Here is a 21598-nt window from a genome sequence, read left to right as displayed (position 1 = left end):
AACTGATCAAAAGTTGTGTTTTAATGTGGTTAGCATTATTGATGACCTTTAAGTAGATTAACTCTGTTTTTAAAAATTTGACATTAATATAAGAAGTTAAATTTGAGAAGCTATAGTCCACTCTTCAGACTGCTAAGCATTCCATGAGCACTCAACAGTGTTCTAACTGTGGAGTGACCTGGATGAAGAAGAAAAATTACTAGAATCCCAGAAGCAAGAAAGATAGAAGTATGAAGAAACACAAAACTGATACCATGAATAGTTTATAAGACCAAATCAATAAAGACATTTGAAAATTGAACACATTCCATGATTAAAACAAGAAACAACTGAGAGAATACTATGCCAGTGTAGTTCCAATGTCCATGGAAACCCATAGCCAACTCTGTACTCAATGGGGACACTGACAATTTTCCCTCAAATCCAGATAGACACAGGATGCTGTTGTGGTCACTTAAGTTCAGTATTCCATTGTGAGTCCTTTAAAGACCAATTATTAAAAAATAAAAGAAATAAAAGATGGGGAATCAATTGGCTGCAAAATATGTCCTCATATGGCATAAACTGCATTCTAGAAAATTCTAGAGATTCTACAGAAATTTCTGGAACTCATGAGCAAAAGAATCAACTGAGATGTACATATGGAAACTAACATTGACCACAAACCATTAGATTCCCTGTTTTGTCACATGTATAGAGACAGAAGTAGATGTGGCTCTATAAATGATTTGGTAATAGATAATGGTGATGATCACATGACAATATGAATGTGCATCATGCAACTCAGCTGTATCTCAAAATAGCTAAAAGAAACATTCATATATATATATCAGAAATATGTATAAATTGGAAAAATAATAATGTGTGAGTATGCACTGTGAATACGAGTCCCAAGAAAGAAAGAACCTAGTCCAGCCATCTGTTATAGATTTTACATCTGTGCTTAAAGCATATTGCCCCTCAAAATTATTTAGTAACCAGTTATGTGCACAGTGAAACATGGGCAGTCCCTTCTCTGGTCACTCTTCCCCACTTCATGTGGATGACTGGTGTCTAGATAGCATTGGTGTTAGGTGAAAGTATTAGAGCATATGAGAAATGTTTATCTGTATGCAAACACTGCACCATTTTAATAGGGAACTCACAGCATGGATTCTAAGGGTTGGGTACATATGTAATCCACAACTTAAGTTCTTCAACAACTCTTTGCAACTGTATTTACTATATTGATGTTTTTATTTTCCTTTAGAAATCAAGCTTCACTTTAAATCCTTCTACATTTGGTTGCCAGAATTACAGACATGAGTCACCATTCTGGCCAGAAATGAGTGGCTACTGACAATTTTTACCATAAAACTTTTCTCTATTTTGTACTCCATCAATAAAAATGCTACCATTCTGCTAGTAGAAAGAGAGGAGAATGGTCAAAATCCCCGCACAATCAGGCTGAATGGCATACTTCTCTTCCAACTGGCTGGATTGGCGGCCTCACACTGATAGTCTCCAGCATCTTCTCTCCTGACAGGGTCTATGGTGAGTCTGCACTTTGTAGGGGACAGCTTCATTCTCTCTGTGAGCTGCAGAGTCCGGTTATTGAAGAACCAACGGATGGAGATTCCAGTGTCTTCTGAGAAGCAAGTGAAGACCACAGAGCTCTGAACTATGGCGACATATCTGGTGACTTGTATGAAAGGATTTTTCACAGGCTCTGCAAAGAAACAGAGGAGAGAGCCAAATGACAGTAGTCCTTCAGAGAGCTCAACAAGCCCCACAGCAATTCCTATCTTATAAAGCCAGGAGAATTTGGAGCTGTCACTGTAGCATATCTTGTGCTTTTGGTCTACTATGCACGGCCTGTGTGACCTCGACTCTGCCATTATTTTGCTGTGCCCCCATTGCCCTATATTAGGAACATGGTGTGATATCATTGTAGTGTTAGTGAGCTAATCTTAGTTATGAGCAACAGGTTGAACTTGGGGATGGAGAGCTGCTAATATCAGCAACATATTTTAATATTTACTTGAAGAAAGTGATTTTCTAGGTTGAACCCCCAAGACAAAGGAGAAGTACCAAGTAATTGTCTCCATTGTTGGGGACACTGACTTCCTGTGAAGTCACATAAATTCATGAGAATAATTGGCTGGTGACCTGGGCATCTGTCCAATAAGATTCAGAAGAAGGAGATGTCCAGGTGATCCATTTAACAATAGCTTTCATTGCAATAGAAACCCGGGTCCACACTTTGAGGTACTTTTACAGCCAGTGAGAACTTTTCCCTGTCACTTCTAACAGGAAATAAAACCGATGGTGAAAAGAACCTTCCCACTATCACCTGGATTCAAGCCAGAAACAGAGATTTCCAACCATGGCTTTCTGATGCTCTTTGTGAGGACTCTATGGTTTCTTCAAGCAGTGCCTGACTAATTTCCGAAGAAGCTGTATGGAGCCATGGGCATGGTGAAAGTCACAAGAACCAGAGCTGACTGTGAATTGGCCCAGCTAAGGCATACCACACACATTATCCTCTCCGTAGGCAGACAGGTGATGGATTCTAATTTATTGCCTTTTGTCTACCCAATGTGTGAGCTTCAGTGAGTGCCCAAACACTGTGTTGGAACACAGTACCGTGGGGAAGGAGTAAATTCAGTTAAATCCCGATATTGCAGTGTATGAAGTAGGAAAAGTCACACACCTCAGCTGGATGTCATGGGAAGTCACTTACTATATACATGGAGTTGCACACGTGTTATTTCAATTTTGAGATCTCTGCTTAAAGTTTGTAGTGTGTAGAATCCTGCATCTTTCTCAGTGACGTCCTGAAGCAGCATGGATCCATTAGTGTACACCTTTTGTCTTCTTGTTTGCTCAGGACCCCATGTCATGGAATTCATGGCTCTGCTGTAGTCTGCAATTTTAAACTTATCTATCTTTTCCATTGATTTGTACCAAGAAAATGTTTGAAGATCTGGCGCATTATGCACTAGGAGCAGAATGCTTCCCCCTACAGCAACATTCCGAGGCACTCGTTCAATCATGACTGGAGCAGAGGTGAGAGAGTTACAGCAAGTAGAAAAGGAGGCTAGAAAGAAATAGAAAAGTCATTAATTGGAGAACATTGGATTGGTGAGAATGGTGACTTTTATGCTAGACAGATGAATTCATCACTGATCCTAGAGATGCAGGGGTGGGTGTCTCTATTCTACATGGTGGAGGTCAGTAACATGACCTCAATTTCCTCAGTGTCTCTGAATGTGTCCTTTCTTCTGCAAGGGACTCTCTTTGTTTGTCTACATGGTTGTCCCCTCACTTCTATCTATCAGGCACTTTACACCCACATTCATGGTAATCTTTGAGATGATGCCTTCTATGAAATCTAGAGACTGACGAACTTTACTTTCTGGCTTTTAACATCCAGTTTTCAGTATAGCTCCAGTGAACCTCTGACTTCACCTACTCATAAACTTGGTGCTTTGGCCTGCAGTCCAAGGACTGTGGATGGACAAAGGCCAGGAGAAGTCTGATCTTCTTCACAGGATCAGGTCTTGAAGAAGGCTTGGATACTAGGATGACTAGTTTTATGCCAACGTGACACAAGCTAGAGTTCTTTGGAAAGTTAGAGATTCATTTTAAAATCCCACTGCCTATGGGAAAGCCAGTAGCATATTTTTAAAAATTAGAGATTAATATGAGGTGGTCCAGCCCACTGCGAGCAGTCCCTGGGCTCATGGTCCTGAGTGTTAAAAGAGGGCAGGTTTACAAAGTCTTAAGGAGAAAGCCAGGAAGCAGATCTCCTTCAATGCCTTTGTATGATATCCTGGAATGCACTTTGGGCACTCCCACATTTAGAGCTAAAAATGGCCCCCTGGTTTATATGGACAGAAAAAAAATGATTCCCCTTCAGCTCTTAAAATAAGAAAGAAATGAGTCCTGGGACAAATGTGTACCAGAGTTTCACCTGTAGTCAAGCCTAGAACGCATGACTTCCAGGTGCTCACCCCTCTGTTATGACAGCATGGTTTCCTTAAATACATGCCTAAAAGTCAAGATACTGGACTGATTTTGACATCTCGTGCTGAGTTCCCTTTCATCATTGTCATCCTTGAAATGGAGTGGGGAGGAGTTAGACAAGAAAGTTCTGTCTATTGGTGTTTGTCTCCATCATGAGTGTTCTGTACCTTGTGCTCAAACCCCAACATGGCACAAAGGGGAGAGGAAAGGGAGGCACAGGGCATGCATGTCAGGCCTGTGTGTCTATGCCCTCACCCTGAACTGAAAAACCACAGAAAATCACTTACTGTCCACTTCAAGTTGCACATGCAGTACTTCATTCTTCATTTCTGTATTCAGAGTTTGCAGGGTGTAGAATCCAATATCATTCCAGGTGATGTTCTGAAGAAGCAGAGATCCATTGCTGTACACTATCTCTCTACCACTATGTGCAGGCGCCCGCATACTTAAGTTTAAGGGTATCATGTATCGGACAATCTCGTCATACTCGAACAGAAATACCCCTTTGTACCATGAAAATGCCAGAAGATTCGGTGGGAGATTGTGAACCAGTAGCATAACACTTGCACCTTCTGCAACACTTGGTGGGACTGATTCAACAGTTAACTTGTCAGATATGGGTGGGGGCTCACATATCCAAGAGGGGGCTATATTGGGAGAGAGAAAGAGAGAGAGAGAGAGAGAGAGAGAGAGAGAGAGAGAGAGAGAGAGAGAGAGAGAGAGAGAGAGAGATCCATTAATATAATATTAGGATATTTATAGTGGGAAATGATGGGCACTGTGTCATTTAGAGGTGTGTCCATTGCTTATCCTAGGTGTCCTCAAGTTTCAACATGGTCCTGGGTCACTGTCCACAGATTTGAGCTCCCATTTAGAGTAGATTGGTGTTAAGGTGTTGCCTCTCTGACCACATCACTTATACACACTGCATCTTCACTCATCGACTCTTTTTCATTGTTCTGTTTCTCTTATAATTCCAGTCAACATCTGATGTCACCTTCTAGCTCCTTTCGATATTGTTTCCAGTCCTCTAAGACTAGAAGAACGTAGAACCATGATTTGTCTCATTTTCTCATACTTGCCTTGAAAACAAGGAGAGAACTGTGGAGGATGAATAGATGAATCAATGATTTGGAGGATCCTGTGAGGCAATCAACTTATTTAAGCAATCCACAGGTTTGGAATATACAGTTGAAGTTCTCCCTTTGTTGTATATATTTATCCTTACCAACCTGTTATAACTGTGTGTGAATTTGGTGTGTCTTTACACCTTTGAGCATTAACCCTGACACATAGTACATCCTATGTATATGTGTGGAATGGGTATATCCCTGGGGAGTATTGCCTGATCTGTCTTCCCTCTGTCAAATGTGTACCACATCATAGCTTCCAAGCTCTGCTGTCCTTCTCATCCTTGACCCGAGGCTTTTCCGAGGAAGGAGCAGATCCCCGATCCTATGTATCATGGGTGGGTCTGTGTTCAAACACTACTGCCTTCTCTACTCTCAGGATTGCCTCGCCCCTCTCTGCTTCTCTATTTGTGTTTCACTCCTCCAGAACACAGTGTAAGTGACAAGGTCAATGCATATTCCTGTGCCCTGAGAGAACAGCAGTTTAAACTCCAGCTGACCTCTACTCTTTCCTGGCCTTCATCTGTCAGCACCAAAAGGGAGGCTCCTTGCCCAAACCTAGATGGGCATCCAGTCTACTCTGTGGCCTCATTCCTCTGGTAACATGAAATATTCTCTCAGGAAGGTGAAAGAAATATCTCTAAGTCTCCTTAGGGACTCTGGAGTGATATATGTGGAAAGTAATAGAACTATTTCTAATGAAGACACAAGTCAGGGTTTTGAGGCAGGACAAAGGCCCAGAAGTATATTTGCCAAGATCCTCACATTCTAGATATATGGGGGTAAGTAACCAGATTTTTGGAAGGAGAGGTAGTCTTCATGGTCTCATGTAGGGTTTCATGAAAATGTTCCCACTTCCTCTGCTTTCTGGTCTGTGGTATGGGTCTGCCCTTGAGCTCCCTGGGCTTTCTAGGATGCCTCATATCTCTGCCTAGGTTATTGTCCTTGGCTAATCTATCTTTCCCTAAAGAATTACATAAAGTGTGAAACAACATACCCCCATCAGTAGCAGACACAGAAAGTAACTTTTATGCCTGAGAAGACTGTACTCATTACTTCCAGATCTTTAGCAGAAGAATTAGAAACCAGGTTTCAAGGTAAGATCCTGGGTCAGACAAATACTATTTCAAGTATTGACCACCTGTCATGATAGTTCACCTCTGGGTCACTGGGCTCAGCTCACATCTGAGGGGCTGTACAGATCAGCAAAGACTGTTACCATTTGCCTGCATTAGAGAATTCTCTGAGCTAGAGGACCTGTATCCTCTGTCTTCATCCTTGTTGACCCTGATGAGTCTCTGGAGATGATTACAAGTGACCTAGCTTAACTCTGACTCTCATATAAGTCCACTGGCTTCTCACACCAGGCACACACTTTCAAAGAAATCCAGAGACCTTGACATCAGAAATAGAAAATCCACCCTAGTCAAAAGCTTCTCAAGGCCACCTAGAGTCAGTCTGGGCCAGAGGTCAGCAGCCAGTGCATGCTGGATTCACCTCTCTGTAAGGATCCCATTTTCCCTCTACCAGGTGCAACATTCATTACTCAGGGTTGATAACAGAGAAACATTGATGGTAAGAATCTAGACATCCTAGAATGATATTCATGATCTGGTGTCCTTGGACTTAGTTATCCACCATGCATCCGTGTGATCACAGGGTGAGGCCAGCTGAAGGATTCTGATTTACTGCAGTTATTCCCCCCCCATTGTGTGCTGCACCTAATGCTCATACCCCAGGATGAGGATACAATGGAGAAGAGAGGTATGTACAGGCCAGTACTTATGTTCCTGTGTGTGTCCAATGGAATGGAGCCCAACCAAGACCCAGAGTTCACAAAGAATCACTTACCTTGCACATGGAGGTACGTGGTTGTTGTTGATACAAATTCTCCACGACTATTTTTGGTTCGTAAGGTATACAATCCTTTGTCTTTCCGGGTAAAGTTTTGGATCAACAAGGACCCATTGGAGTACAGTGTCTCTCTACCACTGTGTAGAGGCCCTGTCACACTCATATTATATTTCAGTGAATATAGTGCAATTACATGGCTTATATTCTGTACTCCTTTGTACCAGGCGAAGCCTATAATATTCTTTGGCAGACCGTTAATTAGTAGGAAGACATTTTCTCCATCAGCCACTTCAGGTGGCACTGTCTCAACAGTGACATCGGCAGTGGTGGGAGGGTGACAGCAGGTTAAAATGGAAGCTAAAAGGGAAAAGAGAAAAAAATAAAAGGGCCAATATTGAGTAGGTGTGTTCATGTCTCAGCAGAGTTGTGTGAATAGGGATGTACCCATCCTCTTTGCTGGAGGTGAGCAACATAGTCTGCATGCCCTCAGAATATCTGAATATTTCCTTACATTTTTCTGTGTTGTTCTCCTCAGTTGTATATATGAGTGAAATTATGGGGACACTAAATATCCCCATATCCATTCTCACGTAAATAGTCTTTTCTGTGAGGAGCAATACCTCTCTGACCTTCTCCTCAAAAGGGTCCTCACTTTCTGTCTTTTATCTCTGTTCCTTCTTTGCCTCTTGTCAACCCATGACTTTGTCATCCAGATAGTCTGATGTAAGCTTCACTAGAACCAGTGCTTCATGAGAACAGGGATTGTGTTGACCTTGCTGGAAAGCACAATTCCTGCAAGGAAGGCTGAAAGGGAGGAAGGAAAAGTATGTCCATACCTAAAGAGCTCCTGGGTTTGCTAATAACAACAAAACCTGTGCTCAATTTGGAATTGTTTTATTCTTACTTATGTATTGTGTTTGTGTGTTTGTGAAGGCAAGCATCTCAGTGTACACTTGTGCCAGTCTAGGCAAAGCAACTATGTGGAATCAAGTTTTGAAGTGTGTCCATCAGCAGATACATATCCTCAGCACCTGTATATAGGTCAGGGAAAATCCTGCAGAAGTCTCTTGTTAATATTTACCAGGTGGGAGTTGAGGGATGGATTCAGATTGCCATGTCTCCTCACATTGAGCCAAATGCTAGGCCACCTGTGTTTGACTTCTATTTGGAGAGTCACCCTATCACGATGGGAATATTAGACTTCAGAGCATGGAAGCCAATATGATTAACTATAAACATGGTGTGGCCGAGGCATTTCACTATCCCTCAGCACCTCCTGTCCAGATGCTGAATTTCTGACCCTCTGTATAGCCTGCCCTATGACTTCAAGCAAATGCCCTGGATCTTTCCTGGGATTTCTGTCCTCTATAGAAGACGCCAACAGGACTCTCATTTCCTTCCCACTACACAGTCAGAGGTTAAGTACTCTTACCTGCGAGCAAGACCCATGGCCAGGGGGCATATCCCTTGCTGGGAAACCAAAAGGATGCTTCCATCTATCTTCTAATTGTGCCTTCCTTACTCTGAGGAGAAATTCAGCTTCAGCACAGCCTTCAGGATCTGTTGTTCTTCTTCCCTGTGAGCTTAGTGTTCTCTCAGGCAGAAGCACTTCCTAGAATCCAGGGGACAATAGTGTTTGGGCCTGTGTCCAAGACTGCTCTGTCCCTTCCACTCTCAGTGCTGCCTCACATCCCTTCTAATTTTCTCTATTTATGCTTTACTTCCACACAACAGATTGAGCAACAATGATGATACACACCCCTGTGACCTGAGAGAACAACAGCCCATCTGAGGGCTGACATCTGTTATGTTTTGTCCTTTGGTCTCTCAGACACTAACAGGGAGGATCATTTCTACATATGTGTTCTTGTGACACAGACACTCAGCTGAGCACCCAGTCTGTCCTGTGTTCTCAATGCTCTGTGAGGGTGAGGTTTACTCACACCAGGAAGAATCAGGACATGTATGTGAAGGGAACAGGGTAAGGATCAATAGGAATGAAGAGAAATTCTTTATCAGTAGTGTCACCAGTCAATGATCTGATGCAGAAGAAGCAGCCACGAGCAGATGGGTGAGTACTTTAGTGTCCTCACTATTAGGGAAAGGGTGACATGTATATCCTGGTAAGGATTGTTAGCATGCTTTTTCCATGGAGGATTTTAAGGGAAAATGCAGCCTGTTGTGTTGGGTGAGTCCCTGCCCTCTGTGATCTTCCCTATTCACCTTTGCCTCTTATGTGGGTGATTATCTCAGAAGGAGCATTTTTCTCTTAAATTTTCAAAGCAAAGTCATGGGAAACTTTTGTATAATATTTAAAGAAATGATACTAAATGCAGAGGCTGCACCTAAAGTTGGTGACACAACTGTAGTCTCTAAGTCCTTCCTTGTCTACCCCACTTTTTCTTCTAAGTGACTTAGTGTCTCTGGTTTTATGTTGAGGTCTTTAATCCACTTGGATTTGAGTTTTGTGCAAGGTAACAAATATGGGTCCAGTTGCATTTTTTTACACATAGACCTCCAGTTAGACCAGCACCCTTTGTTGAAGATGCTATCCTTTTTCCATTGAATGGATTTGGCTTCTTTGTCAAAATTCAAGTGACCATATGTGTGTATATTCATATCTGGGTCTTTGATTCGATTCCACTGATCAACCAGCCTGTTGCTGTGCCAGTGCCATGATGTTTTAGATACTTTTTTGTTTAATATTCTTTTTTATTCCTTTTTTAAACATATGCACCTGACCCTGGCAAGGTCCTATTTCCACTTATGGTGGCTTCTCATCTCTGTGCCAACAGGATTCTGTGGAAAAAAATTCATGAGGAGGATGTGAATCACAAGGAGATTCATGAAGATCTGATCACTCATAGATTGTGCAGCCTCCTGTTTGGTAAAGAAAAACACAGACTTTGTTGTGTATGAGCTGTGTTGCAGACCTTAATTGTTAGCATACCTAGAATGGCCATGCAGCTCAAAGTGCAATGTCCTTCCAGATGCACTGAAATCCACTACTCAGCATGAACTGGTTCTTTCCAAGGCTTTTCTGTCTTTGGCTGCCCTGCACACAGGTTGTGATGACAATTTTAAATGTGCTTCTCTCAGAAGTCACTCAATCTCTTCTCCGGGTTAAATATGTGAACAAAAGCTTTGCCCAGGAGACCACAAATAGGCTTGTATTTCAGCTCAGTGGTCCAGATAGATGACAGCATAAGCCACTCAAATGAGGGGTGTTATCATGACTGACATGAACCACTGATCTCATAAGAATGAAGCGTGAATCTAGGAATGAACTCAAAATGTTAAAGGTCCAGGCAGAATTTACAGTGTAGCCACATATTTGTCCATGGAGTTTAATGTCCATTTCTAATATACTTGGAGCTTCTAGAGATCCTTCTTGTGGTTCAGACGGATACTGGTGATGTGATGACATATAGGAACTAGGGGCAGGAACATTTTGAAATGGTCCTGACAGAACAGATGTGTTTAACAAGTATGCTAGCTAGTTTCTGTCACTTGACAGAAGCTAGTGATACCTGTAGAACCATAAGGAATTTCCTCCTCTATCACTTGATATGTGGGTATGTTTAAGTAGCATTTTCCCTCGACTGTTAATTCATGTGTGAGAACCCCACCCACTGTGGCTGGTACCATTCCTAGAGAGGTGGTCTTGGATGATGCAAGAAAAGCTAACTGAGCAAATCATTGAGAACAAACAGTAGTCCATCATTCCTTCATGGTCGTTTTTTATTTCCCACAGGCAATATGACAAAAATATATCATAACAATAGAGGAAATCAACTGATCAAAAGTTGTGTTTTCAAGGCAGTTAGCATTATTGATGATCTTCAATTAGAATAACTTTGTTTTTTTTTAATTGACATTAATATAAGAAGTTATATTTGAGAACCTATAGTCCATTGTTCAAAATACTCAGAATTCCATGAGCACTCAATAGCATGCTAACTGTGGAGTGACCTGGATGAAGAAGAAAAATTATCAGAATCCCAGAACCAAGAAAGGTGAAAGTATGAAGAAACACAAAACTGATACCATGAATAGTTTGTAAGACTAATTCAATAGCGACATTTGAAAAATTGAACATATTTAATAATGAAAACAAGAAACAAGTGATTGAGTACTATGTCAGTGTGATTGGGATGTCTATGGAAATCCATAGCCACCTCTGTACTCAATGGGAACACTGGCGGCTTTTGTTCAAATCCAGATAGACACAGAATGCTGTTGTGGTCCTTAGGTTCAGTATTCCCCTGGGAGTCCTATAAAGAACAATTACTAAAAAAAGAAATAAAAGATAGGGAATCAATTGGGTGTAAAATATCTCCTTATATGACATAAACTCCCTTTAAGAAAATCCTACAGATTCTACAGACGTTTCTGGAACTTGTGAGCAAAAGCATCTACCTGAGCTGTACATTTGGAAACTAAAATTCATCATAAACCATTGGGTTCCCAATTTTGTCACATGCATATAGACAGAAGTAGATGTGGCTATACAAATGCTTTGGGAATAAATAATGGTGATGATCACATGACCATCTGAATGTGCGCCATAATTCTCAGCTGTATCTCTAAATAGCTAAAAGGAGAATTCCCATATATATCTCAAAAAATATGGATAAACAGGAAAAATAATAATGTGTGTAGATGCACTGTGAATACCAGTCCCAGGAAAGAAAGAGCCCAGTTGAGCCTTTTGTCATGGTTTTTACATCTGTACTTAAAACAAATTGCAACTGAAAATTATTTAATAACCAGTTATGGGCATAGTGAAACATGGGCAGTTCCTTCTTTTACTCTTCCCCACTGTATGTGGATGGCTGTTATCTAGATAGCATTGGTGTTAGGTGAAAATATTGGAGCATATGAGACATGTTTATCTATATGCAAACACTGCAGCGTTTTAATAGGGAACACACAGCATTTAGAATTTTGCAGCTCTTGACATTAGTTCCCATGGATTCTAAGGGTTGGGGACATATTTGATCCACAACTTAAGTTGTTAAACAGCTATTTGCAACTGTATTTATTATATTGTTGTATTTATTTTCCTTTAGAAACAAAGCTTCACAGTAAACACTTCTACACATGGTTTTGTCAGGATTACAGGCATGAGTCAACATGCTGGCTGGAATTGAGTTGCTACTGACAATTTTTACCATATAACATTCCTCTGTTTTGGACTCGATCAGTAAAAATTGTATCATTCTGCTGTAGAATGAGAGGAGAAAGATCAAAAATCCATCACATCCAGTCTGATTCCAACACTGGTCTTCGAAATGACTGGAGTGGAGGTCTCACACTGATACTCTCCAGCATCATTCAGACTGACAGGATCTATGGTCAGTCTGCACTTTGTAGGGGACAGCGTCATCCTCTCTTTGAGCTGCAGAGTCTGGTTATTGAAGATCCAACGGATGGAGATTCCAGTGTCAGGTGTAAAGCAAGTGAAGACCACAGAGCCACGTACTGTGACTAAAGTGTGGGTGACTCTTACAAAAGGAGTTGTCACAGGTGCTGCAAAGAAACAGAGGAGAGGGCCAGATGACATTAGTCTTTCAGACAGCTCAGCAGCACCATTATATTTCACACCTCATAAAGCCACCACAGAGGTTGATTTGGACCTGTGACTATATCATAGATTGTGCTTTTGATCTGCCATGGATGGGCTGTGTGACCTTGACTCAGCCAATATATTTACCATGCCTCAGTTGCTGTATACTAGGAACATGATGTGACATCATTACAGTGTTAGTGAGTTAAACTAAATTATAAGCAATGGGTTGAACTTCGGGGTGGAGAGCTGCACATCTCAGCATCATATTTTACTATTTGCCTGTAGAAGATAATTCCTTAGGCTGTACCCTTGAGGACAAGGAGAAGTATCAAGTAACTCTCTCTATTGTTTGTCCATTTTGGGACACTGATCTCCCCCCCCAAAACACATAAATGCCTCAGAATAATTGACTGGTGGTCTGGGGCCCTGTCTAATGAGACTCAGAAGAAGGAGATGCCAAGTTGGTCCATTTAACCACAGCTTTCGTGGCAGTAGACAGCTGGGTCCACACTTTGAGGTACTTGTACAGCCAGTGAGGACATTTTCCCTGTCAGTTCTAACAGGAAATCAAACAAAATAGTGACAAAAAACTCCCCAATGCCATTTAGATTCAAGCCAGAAACAGAGATTTGGAACCATGGCCATCTGATGCTCATTGTGAGGACTCTATGGCTTCTTCAAGCAGTGCTTGATGTTGCCTTGGAACTATGTGCATGGTGAAAGTCACAGGTATCATTGGTGACTCTGAATTGCTTCTGCTGAGTTATACCACACACATTATCATCTCTGCAAGGAGAAAAGGTGATGGATTCTGATCTATTGCAGTTTGTCTATCCAGTGTGTGATCCTCAGTAAGTGCACAAACCCCAGTAAGGAGCACAATGCCTTGGGGGAAGGAGTAAGTTCATTTCATTCCAGACATTGCAGTGTATGAAGTAGGAAAAGCCACACCCATCAGCTGGAGGCCATGAAGAGTCACTTACTATATACATGGAGTTGCACATGTGTTACTTCAATTTTGAGATCTCGGCTTAAAGTTTGTAGTGTGTAGATTCCTGCATCTTTCTCAGTGATGTCCTGAAGCATCATGGATCCATCAGTGAACAACCTTTCTCTTCTGCTTCGTGCTGGACCCCAGCTGGTGGAGTTCATCTTTCTGTTGTATTCTGCGATTTTAAATATCTCTTCCCTATTCCCTGATTTGTACCAAGAAAATGTTTGAAGATCTGGTGCATTTTGCACAATGAATATAATGGTTCCCCCTGTCAGAGGAGTCTGAGGCACTTGTTTGATCATTACAGGAGCAGAGCTGAGAGGGTTACAGGAAGTAGAAAGGGAGGCTGTAGTAGAAAAAGAAAAGTCATTAATTGGGGAACATTTGAATGTTGGGAAGGTCGTGAACTTTATTCTAAACAAAATGATTCATCACTGATCCTAGAGACGTAGGTGTGGGTGTCTCTATCCTATTTGGTGGAGGTCTGCAACATGACCTCAATTTCCTCAGTGTCTCTGAATGTGTCCATTCCTCTGCAAAGAACTCTCTTTGTCTCCATGGTTGTTCCCTCCTTGCCCTATATCAGGCACTTTACACCTGCATGCATGGTACTCTTTGAGATGATGCCTTCCCTGAACTCTAGAGACCCAAGGACTTCATTTTCTGGATTTTAGCTTCCAGTTTGCAGTATGGCTTCATCCAACCTCTGATTTTACCTATTCATAAGCTTGGTGCTTTGGCCTGCTCTCCAAGGACTGAGGATGGGTGAAGGCTAGGAGAAATCTGATCTTTTTCACAGGATCAGGTCTTGAAGAAAGCTTGGACACTAGGATGACTAGTTTTATGTCAACTTGACACAAGATAGTGTCCTTTGGAAAGCTGGAGATTTGTTAAAATCCCACTATCAAATAGGCCTGTGGGAAAGACTGTAGCATATTTTTAAAATTAGAGATTAATAAAAAAGGGTCTTCAATATTTTTTGCATGAGATCCTGGATTGTATTTATAGTGTGCCAATATTTAGAGCTTAAAATAGCTCCAGATTGATATGGACAGTTAAAATTCTGATTCCCCTGAGAAGAAGAAAGAAATGAGTCCTGGGGAAAATGTATCACAGATTCATGTGGAGTCAGGCCTAAAATTCGTGACTTCCAGGTGCTCATCCCTCTGTGATGACAGCATGGTTTCCTTGAGTACATGCCTAAAATTCAAGATACTGGACTGATCCTGACATCTTTTGCTGAGTGTCTTTTCATCAAGGTCGTCCTTGATTTGGACTGTGGAGGAGTCAGACAAGAATGATGTACCTATTGCTGCTTGTCTCTATCATGAGTGTTCTGTACCTTGTGCTCAAATTCCAACTTGGCACAAACGGGAAAGAAAAGGGAGGCAGGGGGCCTGCATGTCAGTCCTGTGTGTCTATGCCCTCACCCTGAACTGAAAAATCACAGAAAATCACTTACTGTCTACCTCAAGTTGCACATGCACTACTTCAGCCTTCAGATCTGTAGTCAGAGTTCTCAGGGTATAGAATCCAGTATCATTCCAGGTGATGTTCTGAAGCAGCAGAGATCCATTGCTGTACACACTCTCTCTATCACTATGTACAGGTCCCTGTACACTTTTTTTTCTGGCTGGTATGTATCGGGCCACCTCATAGTCCTCAAACAGAAGCACCCCTTTGTACCAGAAAAAAACTAGAAGATTCGGTGGGAGATTGTGAACCAGTAACATAACATCTGCCCCTTCTGCACCACGTTGTGGGACAGATTCAACAGTTAACTTGGCAGAGGTGGAAGGGTGCTCACATCTCCAAATGGATTCTAGAAGGGAGAGAGAGAAAGAGCCATCAATATTGGGATTTTTGTAATGGGCAAAGATGGGGTGCTGAGTCATTCACAGGTGCCTCCATTGCTTAGCCTTAGTCTCTCCAAGTGTCAACATTATCCTCGGTTACTTCTTTCTCCTATTTAGAGTAGGGTGGTGTTAAGGTGTTGCCTTGCTGACCACACCACCTGCACACTGCACATACTGCACCATCACTCATTGACCCCTTTTTTGTTGTTCTGTTTCCCTTATATTTCTAGTCAACACCTGGCTTCATGTTCTAAGTCCTTTTGATATTTCTTCCAGTCCGCTAAGACTGGGGAAATATAACCATGATTTTTCTCATTTTCTCATACATACATTCAAAACAATAACACACCTTTGGAAAATGAATAGGCGAATAAATGAAATGGAGGACCCTGTATGTGTATAGATGTATTTAAGAAATACATGGGTTTGGGAATACACAGTTGAATTTTTCCTTTTGCTTTAAATTTTTACATGTATTAACCTGTTATAACGGTGTGTGAGTTTGTATGCAAATGTGTGTCTTTATACTTTTGGGCAGGAGCCCCTGACAGGTGGTGCACCGTAAGGATAAGGATACAATGAGCTTATCTCCGGTTTCTATTGCCTTATCTCTCTTCCCTCTCTTGAATGTCTACTCCATCACAGCTTCCAAGCTCTGCTGTCCTTCTCATCTCTGAGCTGAAACTTTTCCAAGAAAGGAGAATACCCAAGATTCCCTGTACTGTGGGAAGGTTAGAGTTCAAATACTTCCGGCTTCTGCACTCTAAATATTGCCCAGTCCCTCTCAGCTTCTCTCTTTATGTTTCATTCCTCCAGAAGAAACTGTAAGTAACATGGTGAATATGCATTCCTGTGCCCTGAGAGAACAGCAGTGTAACCTCAAGCTGATTTATACTGTGTCCTGGCCTTAATCTATCAGCACCCAATGGGAGGCTCTTTACATAAACCCAGATGGATATCCAGGCCCCCATGTGCTCTCTTTCCTCTGGAAACATAATATTTTCTCTCACCAAAGTGAAAGAATGTCTATGAGGCACCAAAGTGACCAGGTGAGTAATATATGAGGAAAGTAACAGAACTATTTCGAATGAAGACACAAGCAGGGTTCTGACCCAGAACAAAGGCCCAGAAATCTATTTGTCAGCATTCTCACAGTCTAGATGTATGGGGGTTAGTAACCAGAGTCTTGAAAGGATAGGTGGTCTCCATGGTCCCATGTAGGGTTTCCTGATAATGCTCCCACTTCCTCTGTTTGCTGTTCTGTGTGATGGGTCTCTCCATGTGTTCCCTGGGATTTTGAGGGTGCCTCAGATTTCTGTCTAGTTTATTGTCCTTGGCTAATCTATCTTTCCCTACAAAACTCCATAGCAAGGGAAACTGAACATAATCCAACCAGTAGCAGACACAGATAGTACCTTTTATGTCTGAGAAGGCTGTATTCATGACTTCCCGGTCTGTGGGAGAAGAAGTAGAAGCCTGGTTACAAGGTCTGATTCTGGTTCAGACAAATACCTCTCCAAGTATTGACCACATGGCATGATAGTGCACTTACTGATCACTAGGGGAACTTTTGCTCAGCTCATGCCTGTGGAGCTCTACAGTTCAATAAAGTCTGTTACCATTTGCTTGCATTAGAGATTTCCCTGATCTTGAGGACCTGTGTCCTCTGTCTCCATCCTTGGGGACATTTACGAGTCTCTGAAGAGGATTACACGGGCCCTGCTTTAACTATGACTCTCATGTCAACCCATTGGCTGGGTTTACAAGGCACATACTTTCACAACTGAAAACCACACATCCTGCCATCAGAAATTGAAAATCCACTCTAGTAAATTGCTTCTCAAGGGTATCTGGTGTGGAGTCTGAGACAGAGATCAGCAGTCAGATCTTACTGGATCCACCTCTCTGTGAGGATCCCATTTTTCCTCAACCAGGCCCAACATTCAGGGTCTTTAGCAGGAATACATTAATGGTAAGAATCACAAAATTGTAGTTATCCTAGAATGATATTCTTGGTCTGATATCCTTGGACTTAGTTTCCCACCATCCATCCATGTGATCACAAGGTGAAGTAAACTGAAGGATTCTGATTTACTGCAGTTATTCCCCACAATTGTGTCCTTCACTAAAAGCTCAAATCCCATGATGAGGACACAATGCAGGAGAGAGGTATACAAAGGCCAGGCCTTATGTTCCTGTGGATGTCTAATGGAATGGTCCCCACCCAAGACCCAGCATCCACAAATAATCACTTACCGAGTACTAGGAGGTACAGGTGTGATGTTGATACAATAAATCCACTACTATTTATGGTTCGTAGGGTATAAAATCCTTTGTCATTCAGGGTAACATTTTGGATCAACAAGGACCCGTTGCGGTAAATTGTCTCTCTACCACTGTATGCAGGTCCTGTCACACTCACATTATATTGCAGTGAATAAAGTGCAATTCCATGGTCCAGATTCTCTACCCCTTTGTGCCAGACTAAGGCTATAATATTGTCTTGCAGATTGGTAGTTAGAAGAAGCACGTTTTCCCCGTCAATGACGTAGAGCGGCACTGGCTCAACTGTAACATTGTTAGTGATGGAAGGGTGCCAGCAGGTACAAATAGAAGCTAAAAGGGAAGAGAAAAAAACCACTTTCAATATTGAATAGGTGTGTTCTTCTCTTGGTATAGGTGTGTGAGTATGGATGTACACATCCTCCTTGATGGAAGTGGGCAACATACTCTGCATTCCATCAGAACCTCTATGTCATTACATTTCTGTGGGATTTTCTGTTCAGCTGTCTCTATGGCTCCCTCATTACATGTCTCCATTTCCCTTCTCACATAAGTAGTTATTGGTGTGATGAGCAATACTTCTCTGACCTTCTCCTCAAAAGACTCCTCTCTTTCTGGTCTTTTTCTTTGTTCCTTCTTTGACTCTAGTCAATCCATTCAGATAGTCATTCAGATAGTCTGACGTGAGGTCCACTAGAACTTGTGCACTATGAGAACACAGATGGTGTTGGCATTTTTGGAAGGCTCTGTTCCTGCAAAAGGCTCAGACAAAATTGGAGAAGGAAAAGGAAAAAAGATGGATGGAAGGATGGAAGGAAGGAAGGGAGGAAGGAAAGAAGACTGGGAAAGTATCTTCATGGGTTTATCTAAACAGTTCCCAGGTTTGGTTCTAATGACAAAGCATATCCTCAATTTTGATTTTTTTACATTTACTTATGCATTGTGTATGCGTATTTGTGAAGGCAAGCATCTCAGTGTACACATGTGCCAGGCCATGAGAAGCAACTATTTGGAAGCAAGTGTTCAAGTGTGTTCATCTGCAGATGCATGCCTCAGCACCTGTGTAGAGGACAGCAATGATGCTGGAGGACTCTCTTGTTACCATACGCCAGTGGTAATTGAGGAATGGATTCAGATTGCAATGACTCCTCACATTGAATAATTTTACTAGCCCTCCTCTGTTTCATTTCTAACTGGAGAGTCACCCATTATTAGACTGCAGAACATGGCAGCCAATATCATATACGATAAATATGGATGGGATGAGGCCTTTCATTTTCCACAGCACCTCCTGTCCAGATAGTGAGCAATTGGACTCTGCATGTTCTGTGCACTGTGACTGCAAGCAACAACCCTGGGTCCTTCTTGGGAATTCTGTCCCCTATAGATGACTCCAACATGACTCTGAATTTCCTTCCCACTACACAGTCAGAGAGTAAGTACCCTTACCTGTGAGTAGGAGCCATAACCAGGGAGCACACCCCTTGCTGGGAAACACAAAGGATGCTTCCATCTATCTTCTAACTGTGCTTCCTTCCCTCTGAGGAGAAGTTCAGCTCCAGCACAGCCCTCAGGATCTGTTGTCCTTCTTCCCTTTGAGCTTAGTGTCCTCACAGGCAGAAGCACTTCCTAGAATCCAGGGGACAAGTGTTTTTAGTCTGTGTCCAAGCCAATGCTCTGTCCCTTCCACTCTCAGTGCTGCCTCACTAATTTTCTCTCTTTATATTTTACCTCCAAGCAACACATTGAGCAACAAAGATGATACACATCCCTGTGACCTGAGAGAACAACAGCCCGTCTGAGGGCTGATATCTGCTGTGTTTTGGTTTTGGGTGTCCCAGACTGAAACAGGGAACATCATTTCTACCTATGTGTTTCTGTGACACAGACACCCAGCTGAGCACCCAGTCTGTCCTTTGTTCTCAATGCTCTGTGAGAGTGACGTTTACTCACATCAGGCAGGATCTAGACATGCATGTGAAGGGAACGGGGTAAAGATCAATAGGAATGAAGAGAAATATTTTATTTCTGGTGTCACCAGTCAAAGATCTGATCCAGAAGAAGCAGCCAGGGGCAGTTGGGTGAGTATTTTAGTGTCCTCACTATTAGGGAAAGGGTTGCATGTATATCCTGGTAAGGACTGTGAGCTTGATCTTTCCATGGAAGATTTCAAGGGAAATGCAGCCACTTGTGTTGAGTGAGCCCCTGCCCTCTCTCATCTTCCTTAGTCACCTTTGCCTCTTGTGTAGGTGATTAACTCAGAAGGAGCCTTTTGTTTCCAATTTTTCAAAGGAAAGGCTTGGGAAACTTTTGTTGATATTTAAAAGAAATGGCACTGAATGTAGAGCGTGCACCTAAAGTTGGTGATACAACTGTTGCATTTAACTCCTTCCCATGGTGTCTAATCTTGAGGAACAGGAACACTGATTCAAGTGCATAGGTAGTATAGTCTTCCCTATGCAATGGTTTAAGTGCTTTTTCTCTTGCTGTGATTAAAAACACCCTGAAATCTATCAGATAATGTTAACAAAGAAGATATTTGCTTTCCTGTCTGGATCAGAGAGTAGAAGAGAAGAGAACTCAAAGGAAAAAGCATGTTGTTTGGCAGCTCATTCACTATTTACACCCTCACACTCTGCCTAATCCGAAGCTCGGTTTCTCATACACTGAATGACCACTTTTCTAGGGATGGTGCAGTTCAAATTAGCCTGGATAGTTAATTAGAACTCCTGCATCAATTATGACAATACCTCACAGATAAGTTCACAGCCAGACCAAGAAAGAGATATACTCAAGTGAAACTTTTTTCATTGAAGTGAAAGACCTTCATCTAATTGGATGTACACAGGACTACTTAAAAAGAAAAAAATTAGTTACCATCCTATATACAAATGAGAAATGGGTTGAGAAATAAATCAAGAAAAAAACCTGTTCACCAAAACCACAAATAATATAAAATGTCATGAGGTAACTCCAACCAAGCATGTCAAAGACCTGTATGACAAGAACTTCATGTCGTTTAAGAAAGTGACTGAAGAGCTAAGAAGATAGAAGATTTCCCATGCTTAATGATCAGTAGAAGTAACTTACTAAAAATACTCATCTTACCAAAAGCAATCAACAGATAACACACAATCCTCATCAAAATTCCACAATGATTCTTTACAGAACTCCAAAGAGCAATACTCAACCTTATATGAAAAAACTAAAACCCCAGAATAACTAACACAAACCTGTACCATTAAATGTGAACAAATCACCATCCCTGATTTCAAGCTCTGCTACAAAGACATAGTTTTAAAACTGCATTGTATTGGCATAAAAACATGCAGATTGATTAATGGAATTCCGTCAAAGATGCAAGCATAAATACACACATCTATGTACACCTGACATTTGATAAAGAAGCCAAAAAGAGACAACAGAAAAAGAAAGCATCTTCAACAAATGGTGCTGCTCTAACTGCATGTCAACATAAAGAAGACTGTAAATAGGTCCATGCTTATCACCTTGCATGAACTCAAGTTCAAGTGGATTAAAAACCTCAACATAAAACTAGATACACTGAACCTGATAGAAGATGAAGTGGGGAACTAGTCTTGAACATAATGGTGCAGCAGACAACTTCCAGAACATAACACTAACAGCACGGGCACTAAGAGTGACAATTAATAAATGGATCTCATAGAACTGAGTAGCTTCTGTAAGGCAAAAGACAACTTATATTATAGGAAAATATTCTCACCTTCTCCACCTCTGATAGAGGGCTAATTTCCAAAAAATATAAAGATCTCAGGAAACTATGCATGAACAAACCAAACAATCCTATTAAACATGGGGTACCGATCTAAATACACATTTCTCAATGAGGAATCTCAAATACCCAATAAACACAAATTAA

The 21598-nt window shown here is 41.6% G+C and overlaps 2 protein-coding genes across 2 annotated transcripts; both read right to left on the bottom strand.

Moving 5' to 3' along the window:
* Positions 1-1424: 1424 nt before the first annotated feature.
* LOC127203209 (pregnancy-specific glycoprotein 22-like) lies at positions 1425-7576 on the bottom strand. The gene is made up of 5 exons (XM_051162004.1): positions 7504-7576; positions 6990-7349; positions 4296-4655; positions 2723-3079; positions 1425-1708 (listed from the first exon to the last, which is right to left on the bottom strand). Exons 1-5 carry the CDS (start codon positions 7574-7576, stop codon positions 1425-1427), a joined length of 1434 nt encoding a protein of 477 aa, XP_051017961.1.
* Positions 7577-12240: 4664 nt separating this feature from the next.
* LOC127203208 (pregnancy-specific glycoprotein 22-like) lies at positions 12241-18802 on the bottom strand. The gene is made up of 6 exons (XM_051162003.1): positions 18757-18802; positions 17671-18030; positions 16830-16868; positions 15021-15380; positions 13548-13904; positions 12241-12524 (listed from the first exon to the last, which is right to left on the bottom strand). Exons 1-6 carry the CDS (start codon positions 18800-18802, stop codon positions 12241-12243), a joined length of 1446 nt encoding a protein of 481 aa, XP_051017960.1.
* Between the last annotated feature and the right edge of the window lie 2796 nt (positions 18803-21598).

The sequence above is a fragment of the Acomys russatus genome, chromosome 19 (genome assembly GCF_903995435.1).
Source record: "Acomys russatus chromosome 19, mAcoRus1.1, whole genome shotgun sequence".
NCBI lineage: Eukaryota > Metazoa > Chordata > Mammalia > Rodentia > Muridae > Acomys > Acomys russatus.
This window is presented reverse-complemented; position numbering and strand designations above follow the sequence as displayed.